General features: G+C 56.2%; 1 protein-coding gene and 1 long non-coding RNA gene across 4 annotated transcripts; one reads left to right on the forward strand and one right to left on the reverse strand.

Moving 5' to 3' along the window:
* Positions 1-750: 750 nt before the first annotated feature.
* On the reverse strand, positions 751-18,550 carry KCNH4 (potassium voltage-gated channel subfamily H member 4). Of its 3 annotated transcripts, none has more exons than XM_061391827.1 (17): positions 18,469-18,550; positions 16,371-16,604; positions 15,907-16,053; positions 15,649-15,773; positions 14,571-14,814; positions 14,108-14,265; positions 10,655-10,862; positions 10,025-10,219; positions 9,388-9,587; positions 7,330-7,579; positions 6,538-6,770; positions 5,847-5,885; positions 5,297-5,649; positions 4,933-5,039; positions 4,238-4,311; positions 2,643-3,019; positions 751-1,427 (listed from the first exon to the last, which is right to left on the reverse strand). In XM_061391827.1, the coding sequence occupies exons 1-17, from the start codon at positions 18,542-18,544 to the stop codon at positions 1,013-1,015; spliced, it is 3,435 nt and encodes a 1,144-aa protein (XP_061247811.1). In that variant the 5' UTR covers positions 18,545-18,550; the 3' UTR covers positions 751-1,012. The 3 variants fall into 3 exon arrangements, with proteins under 3 accessions (XP_061247811.1, XP_061247810.1, XP_061247812.1); XM_061391826.1 differs by having other exon boundaries at positions 9,385-9,587; XM_061391828.1 differs by having other exon boundaries at positions 1,337-3,019.
* On the forward strand, positions 15,702-18,541 carry LOC133232452 (uncharacterized). The gene is made up of 3 exons (XR_009731384.1): positions 15,702-15,788; positions 15,887-16,069; positions 18,093-18,541. It is a non-coding gene; the product is annotated as an uncharacterized LOC133232452 (long non-coding RNA).
* Positions 18,551-19,303: the final 753 nt, after the last annotated feature.

The following is a 19,303-nucleotide window of genomic DNA, read 5'->3' on the forward strand; positions in this document are numbered from 1 at the left end:
AGCCCGACTGTTAGGGACATTCTGAGATGGGAAGATAATGGAATCGCTATCAGAAGGGCTCTTTGGAGGCTACTGGGTGGAAAGAGCTCTATTGCCCAGCTGTTAACCAGGACGCTTCGCCTTTGGCTCAACCCCAACCTCCGCCTCTGCCCTGCCTCTCCCCTCCCCAACCAGAACCTGCTCTGTTCTCTGATGCCAAATACACATCTGCCTTAGCTCTCCCCATCCTTCCATAAATGCAGATTGGAACCACTTCTGTTTGCCCCACTTTGCTCTTCATATGGATCAGAACTATTTCTGTTTTTTCTGTTCCCGTGGTGTGCTTCAGTCTGTGGGGTTGCAGAGTCCGACACGGACATGACTTAGTGACTGAACAACACCACAGTATGAATCAGGACCATTTCTGCTTCTGCCCTCCCCCCGTCACCCCCTGACGCCTCAACACAAACCAGGATCTCTTCTACTTCTGCATCCCATCCCCAGGGACACTACTCAGAAACTGTATGGAATCAAAGCTCACCCCAGAGATAGCTATGGGCATCGTTCCTATGCTACCAGCCAGCACCAATCACACTTTGGAGCCTGAGCTGGAGAATCGACCTGGCAACCTCTCTGGGACAACCTGCCACAAAACTGCCCACATCTAGTTCCAACTGGTCACCAGGGTGCCTCTTTCTAACAGCATCCATAACATCCACCCCTGCAGTGATCATCAAAGTAATGAAAACTCAGAAGGAGGAACAAGCTTAGGAGAGCAGAGGGGATGGGGCAGAGTGAGATTCCTAGCAGGTCCTTGATTGGTGACAAGTGTTTCCTCCAGACCCTGCTGTACCTTGCCTGTAAGAAGGACAGGATCAGTTACTGCAGGATTGGTGGGGAGTCCCGTGGGCCACCTTTCCAGGGCTGGAGGTGGACCTGAGTCAGGGCTCTGTCCCTCCCACACACTGTGTCTGAATCTGTGGCTCTGACCAGGTTGGGGGGAGGGTGGGTATAACAGGCCCATAGTGACTCATTAAGGTTTCTGCCTCATCCCAGGGGCTCCTGGTGGCGTGAATGTGGTGCCAAGTGGATTGGTTGGCACCTTTGCCCTCCCAGTGACAGTAACAGGGCCCTGGGGTACTGTGTGGGAGTGACTATCATGTAGGCTCCTCCAAAGCCCTGGGGCTATCACACCAGCCCCCAGAAACAGCCAGAGCCAGCAACTACAAAAATAAAAGAGTTTATTTCCTATCCAAAAGTGAGCCCAGGGTGGTGGGTGGTAAAGGAGAGCTGGAAACCAGGGTGCATATTCGAGAAGGCCCTGAGTGAGACCATGTTGGAAGGGGGAGAACAGGCATGGCTGAGGTCTAGGGGTGGGGGAGGGGAAGGTGTGCTGCTGGGACTGTTTCAGGTTGCTGGCAGCAGAAGAGACCACTTTCAGTGTTGGCCTGCAGAGAGACAGAAACAGAGATGTGGACAGGCCCCAGGCCCAGGGGTAGAAATAGACATTACTTGACCTGAAAGGCACCCACTGGGGCAAAGGAACCTGGAAGCACACTCTAAGGCAGGGATTACAAACTCAGATACCAACAGAGATCAGATAAAGAATTCAAAGGAGGGAAGCTAGCTAGGTGTCAGGAAATGATCAAGGAACCTGGGGACTGCAAAGACATGGAGGATGCAGGCCTCATCCAAAGAGGACAGCTCCCCCGCCCCCACCAACTAATTATTGCCAGGTGCAATATTGGTCCAGAATTGCCAGATCTCTGTAATTTGTTTAGAGAAGCTGGAATATCTGGATTTTTTTTTTTTTTTTTTGGGCTGTGCTGGGTCTTAGTTGCAGCATGTGGGGTCCAGTTCCCTGGCCAGGGATTGAACGAACCAGGGCCCCCTGCATTGGGAGTGTGGAGTCTTAACCACTGGACTGCCAGGGAAGTTCCCAGAATATCTGGATTTTTATGTGAACTTTCCTGATTTTGAATATGGCAACTCATTCGTACTTTGGAAAAAAAAAAATGCTGTGCGAGTCAAAGAATATCATTGGTTCATTTCCTATGTGGGCTGTGGGCTAAAGTGAGCCCCTCCACCTTGGGCTGATGGTGGGAGGCCTGAGAAGTCTTGGGTTACTCAAATGTCAGTCAGGGGACTTCCCAGTGGTTAGGACTCCCGTCTCCAGCAGAGACCTGGGGGCTGGGACAAAAGACCTCACAGTATTACTAGCCATTGCCGCATTGGAATCTCTTGCTGTAGACACCAAGATCCTGCCTGCTCTTTCCTCAGTCTTCATTTCCTAGACTGGATCTGGGGCCCTTCCCCTACCCCACCCCCATCTCTACCTGCCTCCAGGTCCTGGGGAGAAAGCCAGACATCTCATCTGCCCAGCTTAATGGGCACTGCGGTCCATCTCATGCCTGTTGGGTTCCATGGCCTCAGGTGGCTCCCCTCACAGAGGAGAATAGAGGAAGGTTTGGGAAAAGGGAAGAGTCACAAGTGACCAGACTTGGTTAAAAAAGGTCAGAGAATCCAGAGCCAACCAGACCCGCTGGTGGCTGCTGACCCAAGGCAGGAGGCCAAGGGGCCCAGCCCCTCTCTGCACGGCAGGCAGCAGTGCCCACCCCAGACAGGCCTGGGCCCGTGGCCAGTGTCAGTGGATCGTGTCTGACCTGGACCGGAAGCTGTGCCTCATGAGGCTTGAGTTCGAAGGCGGGGCCTCTGGCACTGGGGAGGGTCCCAGAGGGTCAGGCTCGGAGAGGTAGGGGGACCGTACAGAGGGTCTCAGGTCAGGGTGGGCAGCCCCCATCTCTGCTGTCCCCACACTGGCCGGGCAGTGGACCTCAGCCCGAGTAGTATCGTGGAGGCCAGGTGGTGGTCCGGACATATAAGGAGAACTGCACGGAGGCCTCTGAAGTGGGCAAGGAGGGTGTGGGGGCCAAGCTGAGACTGTTGGGTGGCCTGGGGGACCCAGTCTGGCCTGCAGCAGGCCCATCATGTGTCGAAGTTCCTGGCTAAGCTGAGACACTTCTCGGTTGAGACGGGAAATCTGTTGAAAACACATCACATTGTCTCCCAGGTGCCACAACAGTCATCACCCCCCCGAGGTGTGCTCCCCTCCCCAGTTTACAAAGTGCTTTCATATCCACTCTCTGCTCGTGGCCACCCTCCGAAGAAGAAGACAGGACAGGGGTTATTTTTGTCTAGATGTAAATACCCCAGCCTCTTTCCAAAAAAGGATTTGGGATGACAGCTATTGCTATTCCCACCCCCTCACCCCTGCCACGCACACACTTTTATAAGATGTAGAAGAATGTGCTCAAAGAAGCTGCACAGCTGTGAAGTGACAGACGCAGGCTTACTCTCAGGTGATACATCACAGGAGCTCAAGTGTCTATTCAGCATTTTTCAAATTTCAGGAACTACAGAATCAACTGAAAAACTTGTCAAAATGCCGATTTCTGGGCCCCACCCCAGACATTCCAAATTGGGTGAGGCCCAGGAATCCACATTTTAACAGGTTCTCTGGATAATGTCGGTCTCTGAAGCTGGGGGACCACTGGTCTAGAACTGCCAGCTGAAGCAAGACTGACCTTGAATCCCACAGAACCAGGGCTGGCCCCACCCAGGTGCACCCCTGGGGATGCCTGATGTTTATCAGAACCCAGGGAAGGCCCATTCCCGAGGGCCGGGCCTGGCTGCGCTGTGGATGTGGCTTTGAGATCCCTGAGGGGGAGGTGGAGACACAGTCTCAGCAAACAGGATCTGGGGCTCTTTCCCTAAAGGATTCAGATGGGAGGGTCCAGGCCTCCCAGGTTATGCCCCACAGTCCTCTGCCCAGACAGGTGGTGGTGGGGATGGGAAGGAGATGGGGAGGGAAAGACTGGAGCATGTGACTTGGTGGGGGTAGAGGGAATGGCCCCTGCAGGAGCAAATCCCTTGTCAGTGGAGAGGCCCTTTTTTTCCGGCCAGACCTCCTGAGTCAGCTGGAAGGCAGGGATGCAGCCCTCCCTGAGTACTTATAACCTGCTAGGGATCAACCGGGCATGTATGCGCCCTCATCTCATGCATACGAGATGGGAAGAACCATCTCCCCATTTTCAGATGAGGAGATTGAAGTTCAGGGTGGTTGTGGGGCTTGCCCAAGGTCACACAGCTAACACGAATATCTGAAATCAGGACTTTGGCTCCAAACCCTTTGCAATGCTGTTCTATGAGGCACATCTCTGATCCCAAGGTTGGAGGAGAGGAACGGACACCAACTAACCTCCTGGTTCAGTCTGCAGACCTTTTCCTTCACCTCCTCAGCTTCAGGGGTGGCTTCCTGGCTGGAAATGGGCCCTGCAGACAGAGTGGGAAGAAGGGATGTTGGGTGAGTGCAGGGAGCTTGAGTCTGCAGCCTGGGCTGGGCCCTTCCTGTCACTGGGCACGCCGAGAGCAAGGGCAGAGGAAGCTCTGGGGTCAGGATGATGGGAAACCCAAGCTCCTCAGGCTGGTTTTGAGGCCATATCACTTCCCCAACAGCTCCCCCCACAACCCACCTCCCACCCACCCCCAGCTCTAGGCACGAAGTTTCTCCTTGGAATCTGAACACAACCACTCTTCTGATCATGCCTGTGTGCCTTTCACTAACTGCCTTGTTCCACAACTCAAACTCCTACCCACCCTTTAAGGCCCACTTCAAGTGTCCCCTCCTCTAAAAAGGAGAGTTAGAGGCTCCCTCCTCTCCCACCGAGGAGCCCCGTTCTTGTCATGGCTCTTAGTACTCTGATCTGGAACCATTCGTCTGAGAACACAGGTATTGCCTCCACTAGACTGGGCACTTGCTAATTGTGGGCCAGGTCTGGTTCATCTGTATGTTCCTAGCAGAGCACCCAGCAGCTGGTAGGCCCTTACTATGGTGGGATGGGTGGATGGATGGATGGATGGGTGACTGAGTTGAAGTCCACTGTTGGCCCTTACCTATAGGAAGGGCCTGTGAGCGAGATCTAGGGTGCTCAGGCCTCCTGCTGAACCGGAACGTAGTGGCCTCTGCCGTGCTGCCAGAGTCCTCAATGCCATCCACTATCCTGGGATGGAGGCAGTGGTCATCAGTCCCGCGGGCAGAGAGTAAGGGCCAGAGCAGGGCAGAGCAGGCAGAGGGTGAAAGGGGCTGCAGCACCAGGGAGCTGGGGAGGAGCAGCCGTCACAGAGGGGTGGGGTTGCAAGCTGTGGTGGATCAGGAAGGGCGGGGTGGAGCACTGGTCAGAATGCTAGGGACAGAGCCCAGAGAAGGTTCTGGAAGTCAGCAGGGGTATAGGGAAGGCAGAGGAGGCTGGCATCTCACCGGGGACTGAGGTCCGGAGGTCCAAAGGTTCCCAGTGGGGGAATGAGAAGCTGGGGGGGCTTCCAGGCAGCAGAGCCCCTGGGGGGGCCATGAGGGGAGGGGCTGTGGCCCCGGCCAGCCAGGGCAGGGGAAGGGGCTGGGGACAGGGAAGGAGAGGAGACAAGGGCTGAGAAAGGGGGCAGCTCCTCCCCCAAGAGGCTGACCAGGGAGCCCCGGGGCCGCGCTGGACTGAGGTTGGGCAGCAGGATGGGCCGCCGGGGCCTGGGACCACCGCCAGGCTCGGCCCCAGCCTCGGCCTCTGTGACGGATGGCTGGGTCTTGTCTGAGGAGGAGCCCAGGCTATCCGAGCGGGGCTGTGGGCAGAGGATGCAGCCGATGTCACAGGGCAATGGACAAGGGGCCCCTACAGTAAGCAACAGCCTCCACTGGCATTGCCGCCCCCCATCGCCTCTCCCTTCACCCTGGAGCCAGGCAGTCAAGGAAAGGTGCACCCCCCCTGCACCCCCGCCTCTGTGTGCGACTTCAACCCTACCCAGGAAGGATGCGTTACCTGGGAGAGGCGAGGGGACCGGGAAAAGCGGCAGAGGCCCTGCGGGGACACAAGGGGTTCTGGCTGACTCATACCTCCCCACTCCCCCAGGGCAGCACCTCCTAGTCCCACCCATCAGAACAGTGGGGTTGGAGAATGTGAGGCCTTTTTGTGGAACTGAGTCAGAGATACCCCCAACTCCGACTCAGACAACTCCTGAGTGGCAACAGAAGTCTGAAAAGCAGTAAAAGACCAAGGTCTAGGGTGTAAACTACAGATTTGGCCCAGAGCCTAAACCAAAAATGGGCCCGGGAAACATTTGCTGAGTGGAGCAGAGGAAGCCCCAGGGGAGGAGACCAGTCCAAGGGTGGAGGGAATTGATGGAGGAGGAGCACACGGAGGGGATTGTTTTCAAAGTGGGGGTCCTTTGAGGAGTCTGGATTCAGCAGAAGGGGGACCAACAGGAGGTGTGTCAGTTGAGTTGGAAGTAGAGTTGGTGAGAGACGACCCATGGGGTTGGGTGATGGTCCATGGCGTAGGGTCAGTGGGTTGAAGATGTTAAGTATGGCGGGGCAATGGAAGGGGTGCCCAGGGTTGAGAGATGATGTTTTCAGGGTGGAAGGAATTCATGAGGCTCTCTCTGGGGCTAAGGGAGGGTCTACTTTGAAGGAGGTGACCTCGGAGGAGGTGGAGGCCATAGGGGTCTACATACGTTGGTCTCAGAGCCGTGACGCAGGTTGAAGGTGAGGTCCCGGGGCAGGCCAGCCCGGAAGGCAGCTCCATACTCAGGATAGAGCCTCAGGACCTCGGCCAGCCCTTGGCTGCTCAGCTGCTGCAGGCCACAGTAGGTGAGTGCCTTCACGTCAGCACTGGTCTTCAGCACGCAGCTTGGAGCTGTGCCTGACCCAGGCTCGGGGATATCTGCCCCAATCAGGTCTCCTTTTCCTGTGGGTGAGGGATAGGGACAGTCAGCTAGGGCAGAGGATATTAGTGGATGTGAGAGATGGTCAGTGTGTTTGAAGGATGGTTGAAGGTGGGTCAGTCAATGGAATTGGAGGAAATAATCAATGGAGTTGGCAGGTCGGTGGAGAATGGCTGGTGAAGTTGGGAGACAGTCAGTTGGGGATGTCACTAAGGCTGGAGGAATGATCCATGGAATTGGATGATCAATACAGAATGGCCAGAGGGGTCAGTTAAAGGGTAGTGCGTCAGTGGAGTTGAAAGTTGATGGAGAAGGGTCAGGGGAGTTGCGAGACAGTATGGTGGGAAAGTTGATTTGGGGGGACAGTCACTGGGGAAGGGTTGATGGGTTCAGAGATGGCCAAGGGGATGAGGAAAGGGTCTGAGGGGAATGGTCAAAAAGGGATGGTGGTAGGTGCTGGGACTGAGAGAGCGTACTCCTTTGCCAGAACACCAGCTATCCAGTCCCTAGATTCCTGGCCCCTCGCATAGGCCTTTGGGAGAAGGTTCCAGGGTACGGAGAAGGTGGAGGTGGGATCCTCACCCAGGATGGCCAGCACCATGTTGTCGCGGAGCACCTCCAGCGAGCCGGAGCAGACGTAGTAGTGCGCCTGCAGGGCATCCCCGCGGCGCAGCAGGTATTCGCCAGGAGCGCAGAATGAGGTCTTGATGTGCAGGGAGAGGGCCCGCAGACAGCCCCTGCTCGCTGCTCCAAACAGCGGCAGCTGCAGGATCTCCCGATTCAGGTGCATAGCAATATCAGCTCTCAGCTCGTCTGGGAAGTCACGCAGTAACTGCATAAGGGGCAAAGGTCATTCTGGCCATTTCCCCTGGCAGCAGCTACTTGAGCTCTACAGATGTGTTGAGCTATCTTCAAGGACAGAGCTCTAATTACCCATTTCTGACCTTCAGGGAGACCTTTGTGTGTCTCATCTCAGTTTGACCTCCCAACGCAAGTCATGGGGCAGAGACTAGATCTTCTATCTGTCCACTGCCCATGGCTACACACACTGGTCACACACACACATCCTAGTTACTCAACCCCGCATATGCACGGACCATCCCTGGTGGGTCAGCCTTCAAGCCAGGAGACTAGAAGTCAGCTCTGCATAAATCCCTGTGGGCTCTAGACAAACCCTTTCCTCTCTCTAGGCCTCAGTGTCCCCATCTGTAAAATGCAGGGTTACACTAGAGCTTGGATGTTAGCAGTGACCTCTTGGGGGCCGAACTTAACGTTCATGGTTCTACCCTCATCTCCTGGAGCCCCTTGGCCACTCAGGCTTGCTGACCTCTCCCTTTTGTTCCACTCGCTTCCTTCAGGCTCCTCTTCCTCAGCCAACCTACTTCCTCAGCTCTCCTCTTAGTTTATACACTCTCCCTGCATCATAGCGACCAGCGCCATGACTTTCCCCCCCCTTCCCTGTGAGTCTGGAGCCCTACTTCTGGGTCCAGACCTGTGTGTTCAACTACCCATGGGCAGCCTCCACCTGGGTCCCCCACAGGCATGACACCCTCATCATGGCCCAACCCTGACCTCTCAGTTTCACCCCTAAATCCAATCTTCCCTGGGTAATGCCTCCATCCTACCCTTTGGTCGAAGCCAGAAACCCGGGAATCCCTTTGAGCTTCTTTCCTGCAACCCGCTCATCACCAAGTCCCAAGACTCCTGCTCTCAGAAGTACCTCCTGGGGGACTTTCCTGGTGGTCCAGTGGATAGGACTCCACACTCTCAATGCAGGGGGCCAGGGCTTGAATCCCTGATGGGGGAACTAAGATCCCACACGCCACAACTAAGCCCGCAAGCACTCCTACGCCACTGAGACTTCAGAGCCCATGCGCTTCAAGTAGAGAATCCTGTGGACCACAACAAAGACCCAGTGCAGCCAAAATAAATAATGAAAAAAAAGACTTTCTGGATCTGCGGGTGACTCCTGAGCCTAAAAATGTGGTAGGACAAAATCTAAATCCAAGGCCATCCCTGAGCTGGGCCTGCCCCCTCCCAAGCCCCTCTCTCCACCCTCTGCCGCTCCTTCCTCTGCAGTGCTCACACACCCTTTCCTGAAAACTCGCTGAACTACTTTCAGTTCCCTGAACTTGTCCTGCTCTTTGGCGTCAGTAGTTCCAGACCTGTGTTCCTACTGCTCTTTCTGCCTGGAATGGCCTTCTGGTGGCAGGCCAGTTTCCTTCTTGTCCTTCACAATGTTCACTTTTCTGTGCCACCTCCCCTGACACTTCGAGTTTCAGACACAATGATGGCGCTGCCACCCACTCTCTCCAGTAGAGTCCCATTCACCGCGTAACTCTTTGTTTATCAGGCTGTCTCCCTCACCAGGCTGCTGTCTCCCTGAGGGTAAGGGCTGAGGGTAATCCAGGACTCCTGTGTCCAGCACAGAGGCTGGCCCAAGCAGATGCTCGACCATGGCATTAGCCACGTGTAAAGGAAAAGGGATGTGGACTCCGGTAGGTGTGTGTCCTTGTGAACATCATTTCGTTTCCCTGCAGTCCATTTGCTTCCATCTCAAACCCTGAGAGGCCTCGACCCCATTCCCAGCTCCTGCACCTCTACGCTGCAGGTACAGGGCGCCCCCCAGCCACTCACTACCTCGTTGGCGTCAATGCCGCTGTTGACCGCCCACGTGGTCTGGAAGTACTCGAGCATGCGCTGCTTGAGCGGCCGTGGTAGGCGGTGCACACGGATGAAGTCCTTGAGGTCCTTCATGCGGCTGTGGTAGAGCGAGCGGCGCGAGTACATGCGCTGGATGATGGCCGTCACGTTCCCGAATACCACGGCGTGCATCAGCGCTGTGGCGCGCAGCGGGCAGTCAGGGGTGGCCACCCCTCTGACCTCCGCCCCTCCCCCGGCCCTCCACAGCGAGCCCGCTGCCCTGGACCAGTCTCTGGGCTCCTGGGGAGGGGCAGGAGAGCCAGAGGGCCCCTGAGTGCCTACCTGATGCCAGGTTCTGGGTTTGGGGCAGGGAATAGCAGGTGGTCCTGAGACGGGTCACACCTGATGCTTCTCTCATGCCCAACCCCATTAGGTCATGAACTTGGGCTTCCCATCCCTTTCGCAAGCAACCCTCCAGTTTGTGGCCGTTCCCCCCAAGGCCAGCATGTAGTAGGTGCTGAGCAAACATCTATGAACGAATGTCCTCCCAGTGTCTGGTCATGGGTGGACACCTTGCCTTCTCTGGGTCTCAGTTTCCCCATCTGCACGCTGGGCTTGGTAGGCCCCGCCTCACCGCCTATGAGCATGGTGCAGATGGAGAAGATCTTCTCGGCGTCAGTGTTGGCGCACACGTTGCCGAAGCCCACGCTCGTGAGGCTGCTCAGCGTGAAGTAGAGCGCGGCGATGTAGGCGCTGCGCCGCGACGGGCCGCCAGCTGAGCCGTTGACATAGGGCACTTCCAGCCGCTTGCCCAGCTCGTGCAACCAGCCTAGCGGGTGGAGGGATGCAAGGAGCCCCGGCTGCCCGAGCAGTGGAGAATGGGGTTTCCCTGAGCTGTCTGCACTTGACCTTGGGTCAGGGGACTATTTACAGAGGTGAGGGGAGGTTTGCACAGGAAATGTGAGGAGCAGCTGGTGTCTGGGCCTCCCGGCCCTGAAGTGGTTACAGTTGCAATTCAAGGCTACCAGCTCCCTACACTGCAGACTGTTTAGGGGCCCCTTCCATTCTCTAAGAGTTTATAAGTACTTCCTGTGCACAAGGAGCTGGGACTTGATGGCCTATTTGATTGCATGTTTATTGGAGGGATGGAGGAATATGGGGTGGGGGCAGGGTCCTGATTGGGGTGGGGGTGTCAGCTTGGGGGCCTGCCTGGACAGGGCAGGAGAATGGGTAGTTGGTGAAAGCCTGGGGGTCAGTGGCTCACCGATGTCCCAGAGCAGGGGGTCGTTGGCCTCCATCTCCCGGCGCCCGATGACATACCAGACGCAGGCCATCCAGTGGGCAAGGAGCGCAAAGACCGACATGAGCAGCGTGAGCACCACGGCACTGCACTGCGAGTACCGCTCCAGCTTCTGCAGCAACCGCAGCAGCCGCAGCAGCCTCACGGTCTTCAGCAGGTGCACCAGCGATGTCTGCAGAGTGGGCGCAGCAGGGGAGGCTGTCAGCAGGCCCCGCAACGTTCCCCCCTCCCCCAGGTGCCCTGGAGCTAGGGGAGGCTGCCTGAGGGAAAGGATCCTTGCTGTGCTGAGAAGGTGACCAGGAAATGCAAGGGGGACAGGATGATACTAAAACTAATCATGGGGACTTCCCTAGCGGCCCAGTGGTTAGGACTCTGCACTTCTACTGCAGGGGGCGAGAGGTCAATTCCTGGTCAGGGAACTAAGATTCAACAAGCCATGCAGTGCGGCGACCAATACAACAACAACAACACAACCCTAATAATGGCTAACAGCAAGTACTATGTGGGTCAGGCACTGGGCTAAACAACTGTAATCCTCGTAAAAACAGACAAACGTACGCCTTCAGTCCAATTTTCGTCACCATTCTCAGTGTGCAGATGAGTATACTAGGGTTCAGAGAGGCTGGTGACTTGCTCAAGGGCACAGACCAAGGAAATCATGGAGCTGGGATTCAAATCTGAGTTGACACCAGAGTCCATTTTGTGCTATACTGCCTCTTAGCACCTTGGCTGGTAAAAGGGCAAGTCAGAGGCAGGACATGGAGAAGGCAATGGCACCCCACGTCAGTACTCTTGCCTGGAAAATCCCAGGGACGGAGGAGCCTGGAAGGCTGCAGTCCACGGGGTTGTGAAGAGTCAGACACGACTGAGCGACTTCACTTTCACTTTTCACTTTCATGTATTGGAGAAGGAAATGGCGACCCACTCCAGTGTTCTTGCCTGGAGAATCCCAGGGACGGGGGAGCCTGGTGGGCTGCCATCTCTGGGGTCGCACAGAGTCAGACACGACTGAAGCGACTTAGCAGCAGCAGCAGCAGCAGCAGCAGAGGCAGGACAACAGACATAATGATCTCTGGTCCTTGCTCAAAGCCCCCAGTGTCTTAAGTACAATCAGCTGTGGACAGGGGAAGGTTTAGGGACCTCATCCCTTATGGATCAGCTACAGCTGGGATGCTGAGAGAAGGAGAGCAGGGTACTTAGACTGTGAGGCCCCAGCCCTTGCAGGGTTTGGTGGGAGTTGCTGAAGTTAGTCAGGGTCCTGTAAGGGTTAGCTGGTATTAACTATGACTGTTTTGGTTGTGTTTTGATAAGCCCTTCCAGTCTTGGACATGATACGCAGGTGGGAGCTTATGTTCTCACTGCTGTGGCTGGGGCAGCCTGGAGGCTAGGGCGGGGGCTCTGGGGTAGCACATGTGGAACTTTGTATGAAGGCCCCTCACTGTCCCTTCAGGGGCTTCCAGGAGCATCCCCCCTGGCCCTACACAGCTCCTGAGTCACATGCCATTTTCTCTAATTTTAGGCAAAGGAGTTGGAAAGGAGGTGACTCTGATGGACCCTCTCCAGAGTTTAGGAGCTTCCCAGGGAGCTCAGTGGTAAAGTATCTGCCGACCAATGCAAGAGACTCAGGCTCAATCTCTGGGTCAGGAAGATCCCCTGGAGAAGGAAATGGGAAACCATTCTAGTATTCTTGCCTGGAGAATTCCATGGACAGAGGAACCTGGCAGGCTACAGTCCATGGGGTCTCAAAGAGGCAGACACAACTTAGCTACTGAACACGCACTTCAGGGTTTAATGCCTGCCCCTAGCTCTCAGAGCTCCTGACTCCAACCTTGAGTTCTTCAAGGCTTCCCCTTGTCACCTACCCCTGGGCCCTACTCCCTTGGGGCCCTCCTTTCCTCGTTGGACCAGGATGTCTCAGGCCTGGTTCCTTCAAGTCCATGGCTCTGCCAGTGCCTACTTAGCCTCCATCTTTGCTCTGCTTCCCTCTAGCCCCAGCATGGCTCCTCCTCCCTCCTTGTGCCAGGCCATCCACTCAGGTACACTGGTTTCCTGGGAAGCAGGGTGGCATGCTGGAAAGAATTCTAGACCGGGAGTCTAGGGACCTGGTTCTAGTCTCTTGTCTGCCATTGCTAGCTGTGTGACTTTCAACAAGCCACTCAACCTCTCTGAGCCTCTGCATCTACCTCTGAGAAAGAGAGATATGAGAATCTTCCCTGAAAGGTTACTGTGAGGCTCCTACGTGATGATGTGTGAAAGAACTTAGAAAACTGTAAAGTACTCCTGACGCTACCGGAGAAGGGGGGACTGCCTGGTGGGCACAAACCAGGTGGGGATGCACCCAGGGGAGAAGTGGGGAGCTCCACTTGGAAGGGCCAGAGCCTCAGGGCAGACACACCCACATGCACGTGTGTGGGAGCATGCACACACGTGTACACAGCCAGGAGAAGAGGCCCACAGCCCGTTGGCGGCTAGTTAAATCCGGCTGCGTGTAGGTGGTTTCCCGCTATAGCTGAGTATGGCAGGCAGAGGAGCACACGGGGAGACTGCTCTCCACCTCCCCACTCAAGGGGGTCTGGGGACACAGGGTGGGACTCCCTCTCCCTGGGCCATAGAAGACCTAGTATCTGCCAGCTGGGTGCAGAGCTGACCACTGAGGGCGCCTCCAGGAAGTTCTGGGACTCTCTGCCTCCAAGTCCGCCCCGCAGCCTCTACCTCCTCATCTTGGCTTGCTACGTTCCCCCTAAACGTTCCCTCTCTTGTCTCCTGCCAGCTGGGGCCTATTCTGTCTAGGGTCTAGCTCAGCTCTCACCTCCTCCCTCGGGAACCCTTCCTAGACCACGCCAGCCTCTGCCCAACTGCCATGCTTTGGCTTCCTCGCAACAGCCAGATTTCAGATCAGTTTTGTGGGAGCCTGTGTTCCAGCCTGGAATCCCAAGGTTGGTTAGTTCTGCGTCCAGCCCCTGTGCAGCACTACCTGGGCCCTGTCTTGCAGTCCATTCACCTCTTCTGCTTCTGCTGTCTCCACCAGCTTAGCTGCCGAGTAGCTGAATCCTTATCCCTCTCCTCCACAGTGACCATGCCTTACACAGTGCTTTGCAGACAGCTAAATGCTCATCCGTTGTTTGTTAAATAAAAATGTGAAAAGTGCCACTCATTTGGCTGCAGACCAATGCCGCCTTGGTAGCCCTAGTTAGATTTTCATTTGTCTCAGCTTCCCTCAGAGACTGTGAGCTGAACTCCCCAAGAAGGCAGACGCTCTTGGATCCTTCTTGGTTTCTAGTGCTGGGCTCTGCCCATCACAGATGCCTGGCAAATATTCGCTGATGACTGAGTCTGGGACTGAGGTGGGTCCCTTAATGGGAGATGCTGTGTTGAAGCTGCCAGGCTAGGCTGCAAGGCAGGACAGGGTTCACTCACCACGGTGATGTTGAAGACGTAAAGCAGGTCAAAAGGTAGAGCAGCAATAAGGTCAACAAAGAACCAGGTGGCCAGATAGTGGAGGCCAATGGAACGCGGAGCAGAGACCACCTGGCCAGACTGGGACACATAGGTGGTGCGGAAGTTCAGGATGATATCTGGGGATGCAAGAAGCTGTTACTAAGGGTCCTTGGCCAAGGTACCTTGGGTAAGACTCAGAATAGTGTTGGAGGCAGGGATGGGGATGATAGATTGGGCTTCAGACTGGTTCTTAAAAGAGGAGAGGTCTAAAGGCTGAAGGCTCCAAGAATCAGGGGTAGGGTTCATGGACCATGAGGACATAAAGACCCAGAAATGGGTGGGCTCTAAATATCTGGGTCTGGCAAGCCCAGGATGAAACGAGGCTTGGGTGAGTGGGTCCCTCCAGCCCACCCACCAGGGTACATGGGGCAGAGGGTCTAACCCAGGATGAAGAGCATCTCCACAGCGATGTCGCTGACAAGGGTGTGTCGGGACGTGATGGGGGTGTCGTCATCACCCGAGAAGCAGACGTTGTAGGGGACAGTGACCGCAACGTAGAAGGTGGCAAGGAGGATGAGGCCATCCCAGACGGCTTTGGGGACGCTGTAGTGGAGGAGGAGGCAGCGGGACCCCCCCACGGAGGCCACCTTGTATTCGGGCACTGATGGCTTTGGCTCAAACACGTTCTAAGAGGAGAGGGGTGGTGGTTGGGGACACTTGGGGGAAAGAGGAGCCAAAGCTGGGGGAGGGACAGGTAAGGAATGGGGAAAGGGGTGGAGTGGGCACTGCAAGCACAACCACAAGAGGATGTAGAACGTGCAGGAGATGGGGTTTGGCAGCTGCCACCTGACACTTCCTTCCTCTGCTAACTTACTGCTCTTTGGAATCACTCACATTTTGTGTGTGTGTATGTGTGTGTGCGAAAGGTTTCTAAGGTTTGACCTTTACCCTTCTTGAGAAGGTGATTATGACCAGTCAGACAATGCCCTAGCTTGAGGGGTCACTAGCTTCTCCCTCAAGATCCTCTTGGGTTCTAGGGATGCAGTGGAGGATAAGTATATCCCAGGGGCAAGGGGAGGCTGGCATGGCATACCCCATTCCCTGTTGCCATAACAGTCTGCTCAGGTTGGAGACCCATGGATTCATCAGGGTCCTAGGAATGGTACACAGGGTCAGATGTCAGACCCCAATGGGGGCTTTCACCCTGGGACCACTAACGTGGTTTCATACCCCCCACGAGGTAACCCTAAGACCCAAAGGTGGGTGATGTAATTGCTGCTACAGCCCCACCTTTGTGGCATCATCAGAGCAGGGTAATGTCAATCACAAGGAAGCAAGGAAGAGGGGGATGAAAGGAGACATGGGGGAACACAGGATAGAGCAGAGAGCCATATGTGAGGAACGGCATACAAAGGAACAAGCCACTGGAGGAAGATTGGACAGACAGGGAAACAGGGACACAGTAGCAAGGGTGCCTCAGAAACATGTCTGGGAGATGCTGGGGTGGAGATTGGACTCACATTGGTTTTCATGCCTCCCTGGCCCCGGCGGCCAAAGTGGCCGGTCAGTCGGTGTAGGACAGTACGGCTCTGCCTCCTGGCAGATCGAAGTCTTGAGCTGGCTCCCCTCCTGCCAAGGGAGTTTTCTGTTGGGAAGAAGGGTACGGCAATAAGTGGGGGCACATCCATGAGGCTGAGTAGGGAAAGGGCTTGGGTGCCCTTGGGCAAGGGCTTCTGACCATTCACGCCATCTCCCCAGAGTTGCAGCCTTGAGGTTACCATGATTACTATCGCCATGGCCTCCTGGGGGGCCAAGTCCTGGGCCTCCGCTCTGAGTGATGTCCTTGAAGGAGAAGAGGAAAAGTACAACCTCCCCCATCTCATTCTTGATGGGCATCATGTCCAGGAGGCACCAAAATGCTGAGCCTGCAGGTGTGGAGAGGTAAGAGGAGGAGGGTGAGCAGCCCATGGCATCTCCTTCTCTCTCATCCCTCTTTGTTCTTGGGCATAATCAAAGGGCTTGGCCAAGGATTAGAGCTGGAAAGCCTAGAGATTTTGTCAGCCGTCGCCTTCACCTTCCTGATGGGAAAACTATGGCTCAGAGAGGGTCAGGGATACATTCAGTGCCACACGGTCAGCTTGTGGCAGTGTGGGGACCAGCAACCAGGTTTCCGCTGTCCCAAGTGGACTCTGGGTAAGGTCTGGGGTCTGGGCAGGACGGCAGGGCAGGCGGATCCCCTCACCATCCTTTCGGTAGAAGCAGATTTCAGCGCGGTGCTCCTGATGGCCCTCCAGAGCCTTGTGCAGCCTCTGCAGGGCTGGCTCACTGGTCTCTGGACCGTACAGGAAGCGGCAGCTGCAGGTTTTCTGCATGACCTCGGTGCGGCCGTAGCCTGTGAGCTCGCAGAAGCCGTCGGAACAGTAGACAATGGGAAAGCCCCGTGGGCCCTGTGCGTTAGCCAGCAGGAAGTTGCTGTCTGTGGGAAGAAGGGGTTAAGGTCAGGCCAAGGCCAAGAGGGGAGCTCAGATTCCAGGTGAGCCATACCTCCCCCAAGCTGAGGTCAGAGATCCTAGAGACAGGAGCTTCCCAGGTTTCCATGGGATTCCTGGATCCCCTTTGGGATATCCTGAAATGAGAGTAAGAAGAGATAGAGCAAAAGGACCAGGACTTAAGGGTGGCCTGGAACTGGAACAGGGTAGTCTAGGGGGTTGGAAAAGGAACTCCAAGAGGTCATGACTTCTGCCTTGAAGCTGATGAGCTGTTACTGTAGGCAGCAGCACAGCATGGTGAGTAAGAGCATGGGCTCCAGCACCCTATCCCTACCACTTGCTGACTGTATAACTTTGAACAAGTTAATGAACTCCTCTGGGCCTCAGCTTCCTTATCTGAAAAGTGAGGGATTATATATCTTCCTCAAAATGTTTGGTGTGAGTTACATGGGTTACCTGGGAAGAGCAAATCCTGGCACATAGTAAGTGCTACACTGAGAAGGTGAAATGATGCCCCACATTTGCCCAGCTTTCAAAGCACAATCCATAGCTGCTATCCTGGATAAGGCAGAGATTCTGGCATTATCACACCCATTTTACTGATAGGAAACCAAAAAGCAGAGGTTATCCAAACTCACAGAGTTTATTATCCAGTCTCCTTTGTGGAGGGAGGAAGACAGTGATGAATAGCATCCTTATTCCCTGCCTTCCAGGAAAAGTCCTCTTTTTAGCATCCCTTAGCTAAGTTCAGGGGGTCTATCCCAGTTCTCAAAGTTTGACAGGCTTGAGCAATGAAGTTGTGGCTCCAGCAAACCCAGCAACAGAACCTGAGCTGGCTCACCTCCAGTCCCACTGGGTGGGAGGCCTCAGGGGGGCTCAGTAGGCCATCTAGGGATCGTCTCAGCTGAAGGAAGGGATCTGAGAAGAATCAGTCCTGGGGTGCTAGGAGGGGTGAATGTCTGGGGATGGAGCAGCTGATGAGGATACTGAAGGTGCCTGGGAGGTGCTGGGCCCTGGGCAAGCAGCCTCCTTCTTCCATCCCAGGTCCGTTGCCCGGGTGACAGGCACTATGGAAACAAGGGAGGTGTGTGTGGGGGCAGGGTGGGGAGGAGGGTAGGGCCCCGGCGGCTGTTTCCTCCCTCAGGTACCGCTCCCCCTACCTTCCAGATCTCAGCCGGGGTGTCCGAATCGGGCAAGGGGAGATGGTTCAGTTCCAAAGTAGGAAAAGGGAATGGCGGGAGAAGAGGAGGGGGAAGCAGGATGGTGGCTGTCCAAGGTGCTGAACCTGGAACTCAAGCTCGGTTGGGAGGGCCCGCAGTTCTCTCCCTTACATAGACCACCCCCTGCCTTCCTGCCATACCTCCCCCAGACAGGGACGCGCTACAATTTGGGGGTGCCTGACCTTAATCCAAGCTGGGTCCTGCAAAAGTCTGACCTTTTTTATGTCTCTCTCTTTTATTTTTTTCTGGGGGAAGGAGATGCTGCAGTCGGGGAGCAGACCCCAAAGCACCTGGCCACTTCGTCTCACCTCCGCGTCTTGGATACTCCCGTACACGCCCCCAGCAGAGCCCTGCCCGAGAGTGGGCGGCTCTCAAGGACTCCTCCGCTTTTCCGCACAAAGAACCTTTCCTGCCTCCTGTCACACACCCCCAACCTTGGCTGCCCGCACTCTTGGTCCTCTCCGCGTCTCCCCTCCCAGGGCGCTGCCAGTCCTGCTCCTTTACTGGGGCTCTGGGAGTTCCTAGACCCTCCTAGCCCATTCTCCTCATCATATTCAGGAGACCCACGCGAGCGCCAAAGGAGACTTGACCTCTAGCTCGAACCCTCAGCTCCAGCCTCCACCCCACTCACGCGTGCCGTCGAAGCGGGTGGCGATGGTGTCCAGGAAGGTGTTCTGCGGGGCCAGCAACCCCTTCATGACCGGCATGGCCTCGCGGCGCAGATTCCAGGCGCAGCGCTGGGGGCGTTCAGCGCGGCCGTGCCGGAGGGGGCGCGCTGCCGGCGGGGCCGGGGCGCCCCATGCGCCCGCCTGCCTCTTCCCCTCCCTCTAGGCGCCGCCGCCGCCGCCGCCTCTCTGTTCCAAACCGAGTAGCTTTCCGCTTGTCTCGGCGCCGCCTCGGTCCCCCCACCTCCCCACGGGCCAGGTTCTTTCCCTAGGGCTCGCCCGGAGCCCGCCACGTGGCCCCGCACGGGGAGGGGCCGCCAGCGACACCCTCACTCCCCTCCGCTGCCCTCCTCTGGCTGGGGAGCGGCCCACGCGTGTCTCTCCCGCAGAGAATTTGGGACACGCCCACCCGAGGCCGAAGCGCCAAGGGATGGGGCGGAGCTTGAATGAGACACGCCCACCTTCCAGGGTGGCCACGCCCCCACGCGTGTTTCCCTGGCGGCTCCTTGTGTCTCCTCCCCTCGGGTTCCCCCTCTAGCCGCCCACGCTGGGACTCTTGTCTGGTTCACAGCGCCGCCTGCTGGAGTTGGGATATCTCGCAGCAACCTCAGCTTCCTGCGCTCCAGTATGAGACAGCAAAGAGTTAAAGAGGTTAGTTTTGCCGGTGGAGGATCGATGAGAGGGCAGGAAACTCAAATGCTAGAATACTTAACCGTCATTTGTGCCTTAGTTTGCATAGGGTACCCTGGCTAACTCTGCCTCTAACCTCAGCAGGATGGATGAAAAGATCTCTGGAGTCCA

This window comes from Bos javanicus, chromosome 19, assembly GCF_032452875.1.
Source record: "Bos javanicus breed banteng chromosome 19, ARS-OSU_banteng_1.0, whole genome shotgun sequence".
Taxonomy (NCBI): Eukaryota; Metazoa; Chordata; class Mammalia; order Artiodactyla; family Bovidae; genus Bos; species Bos javanicus.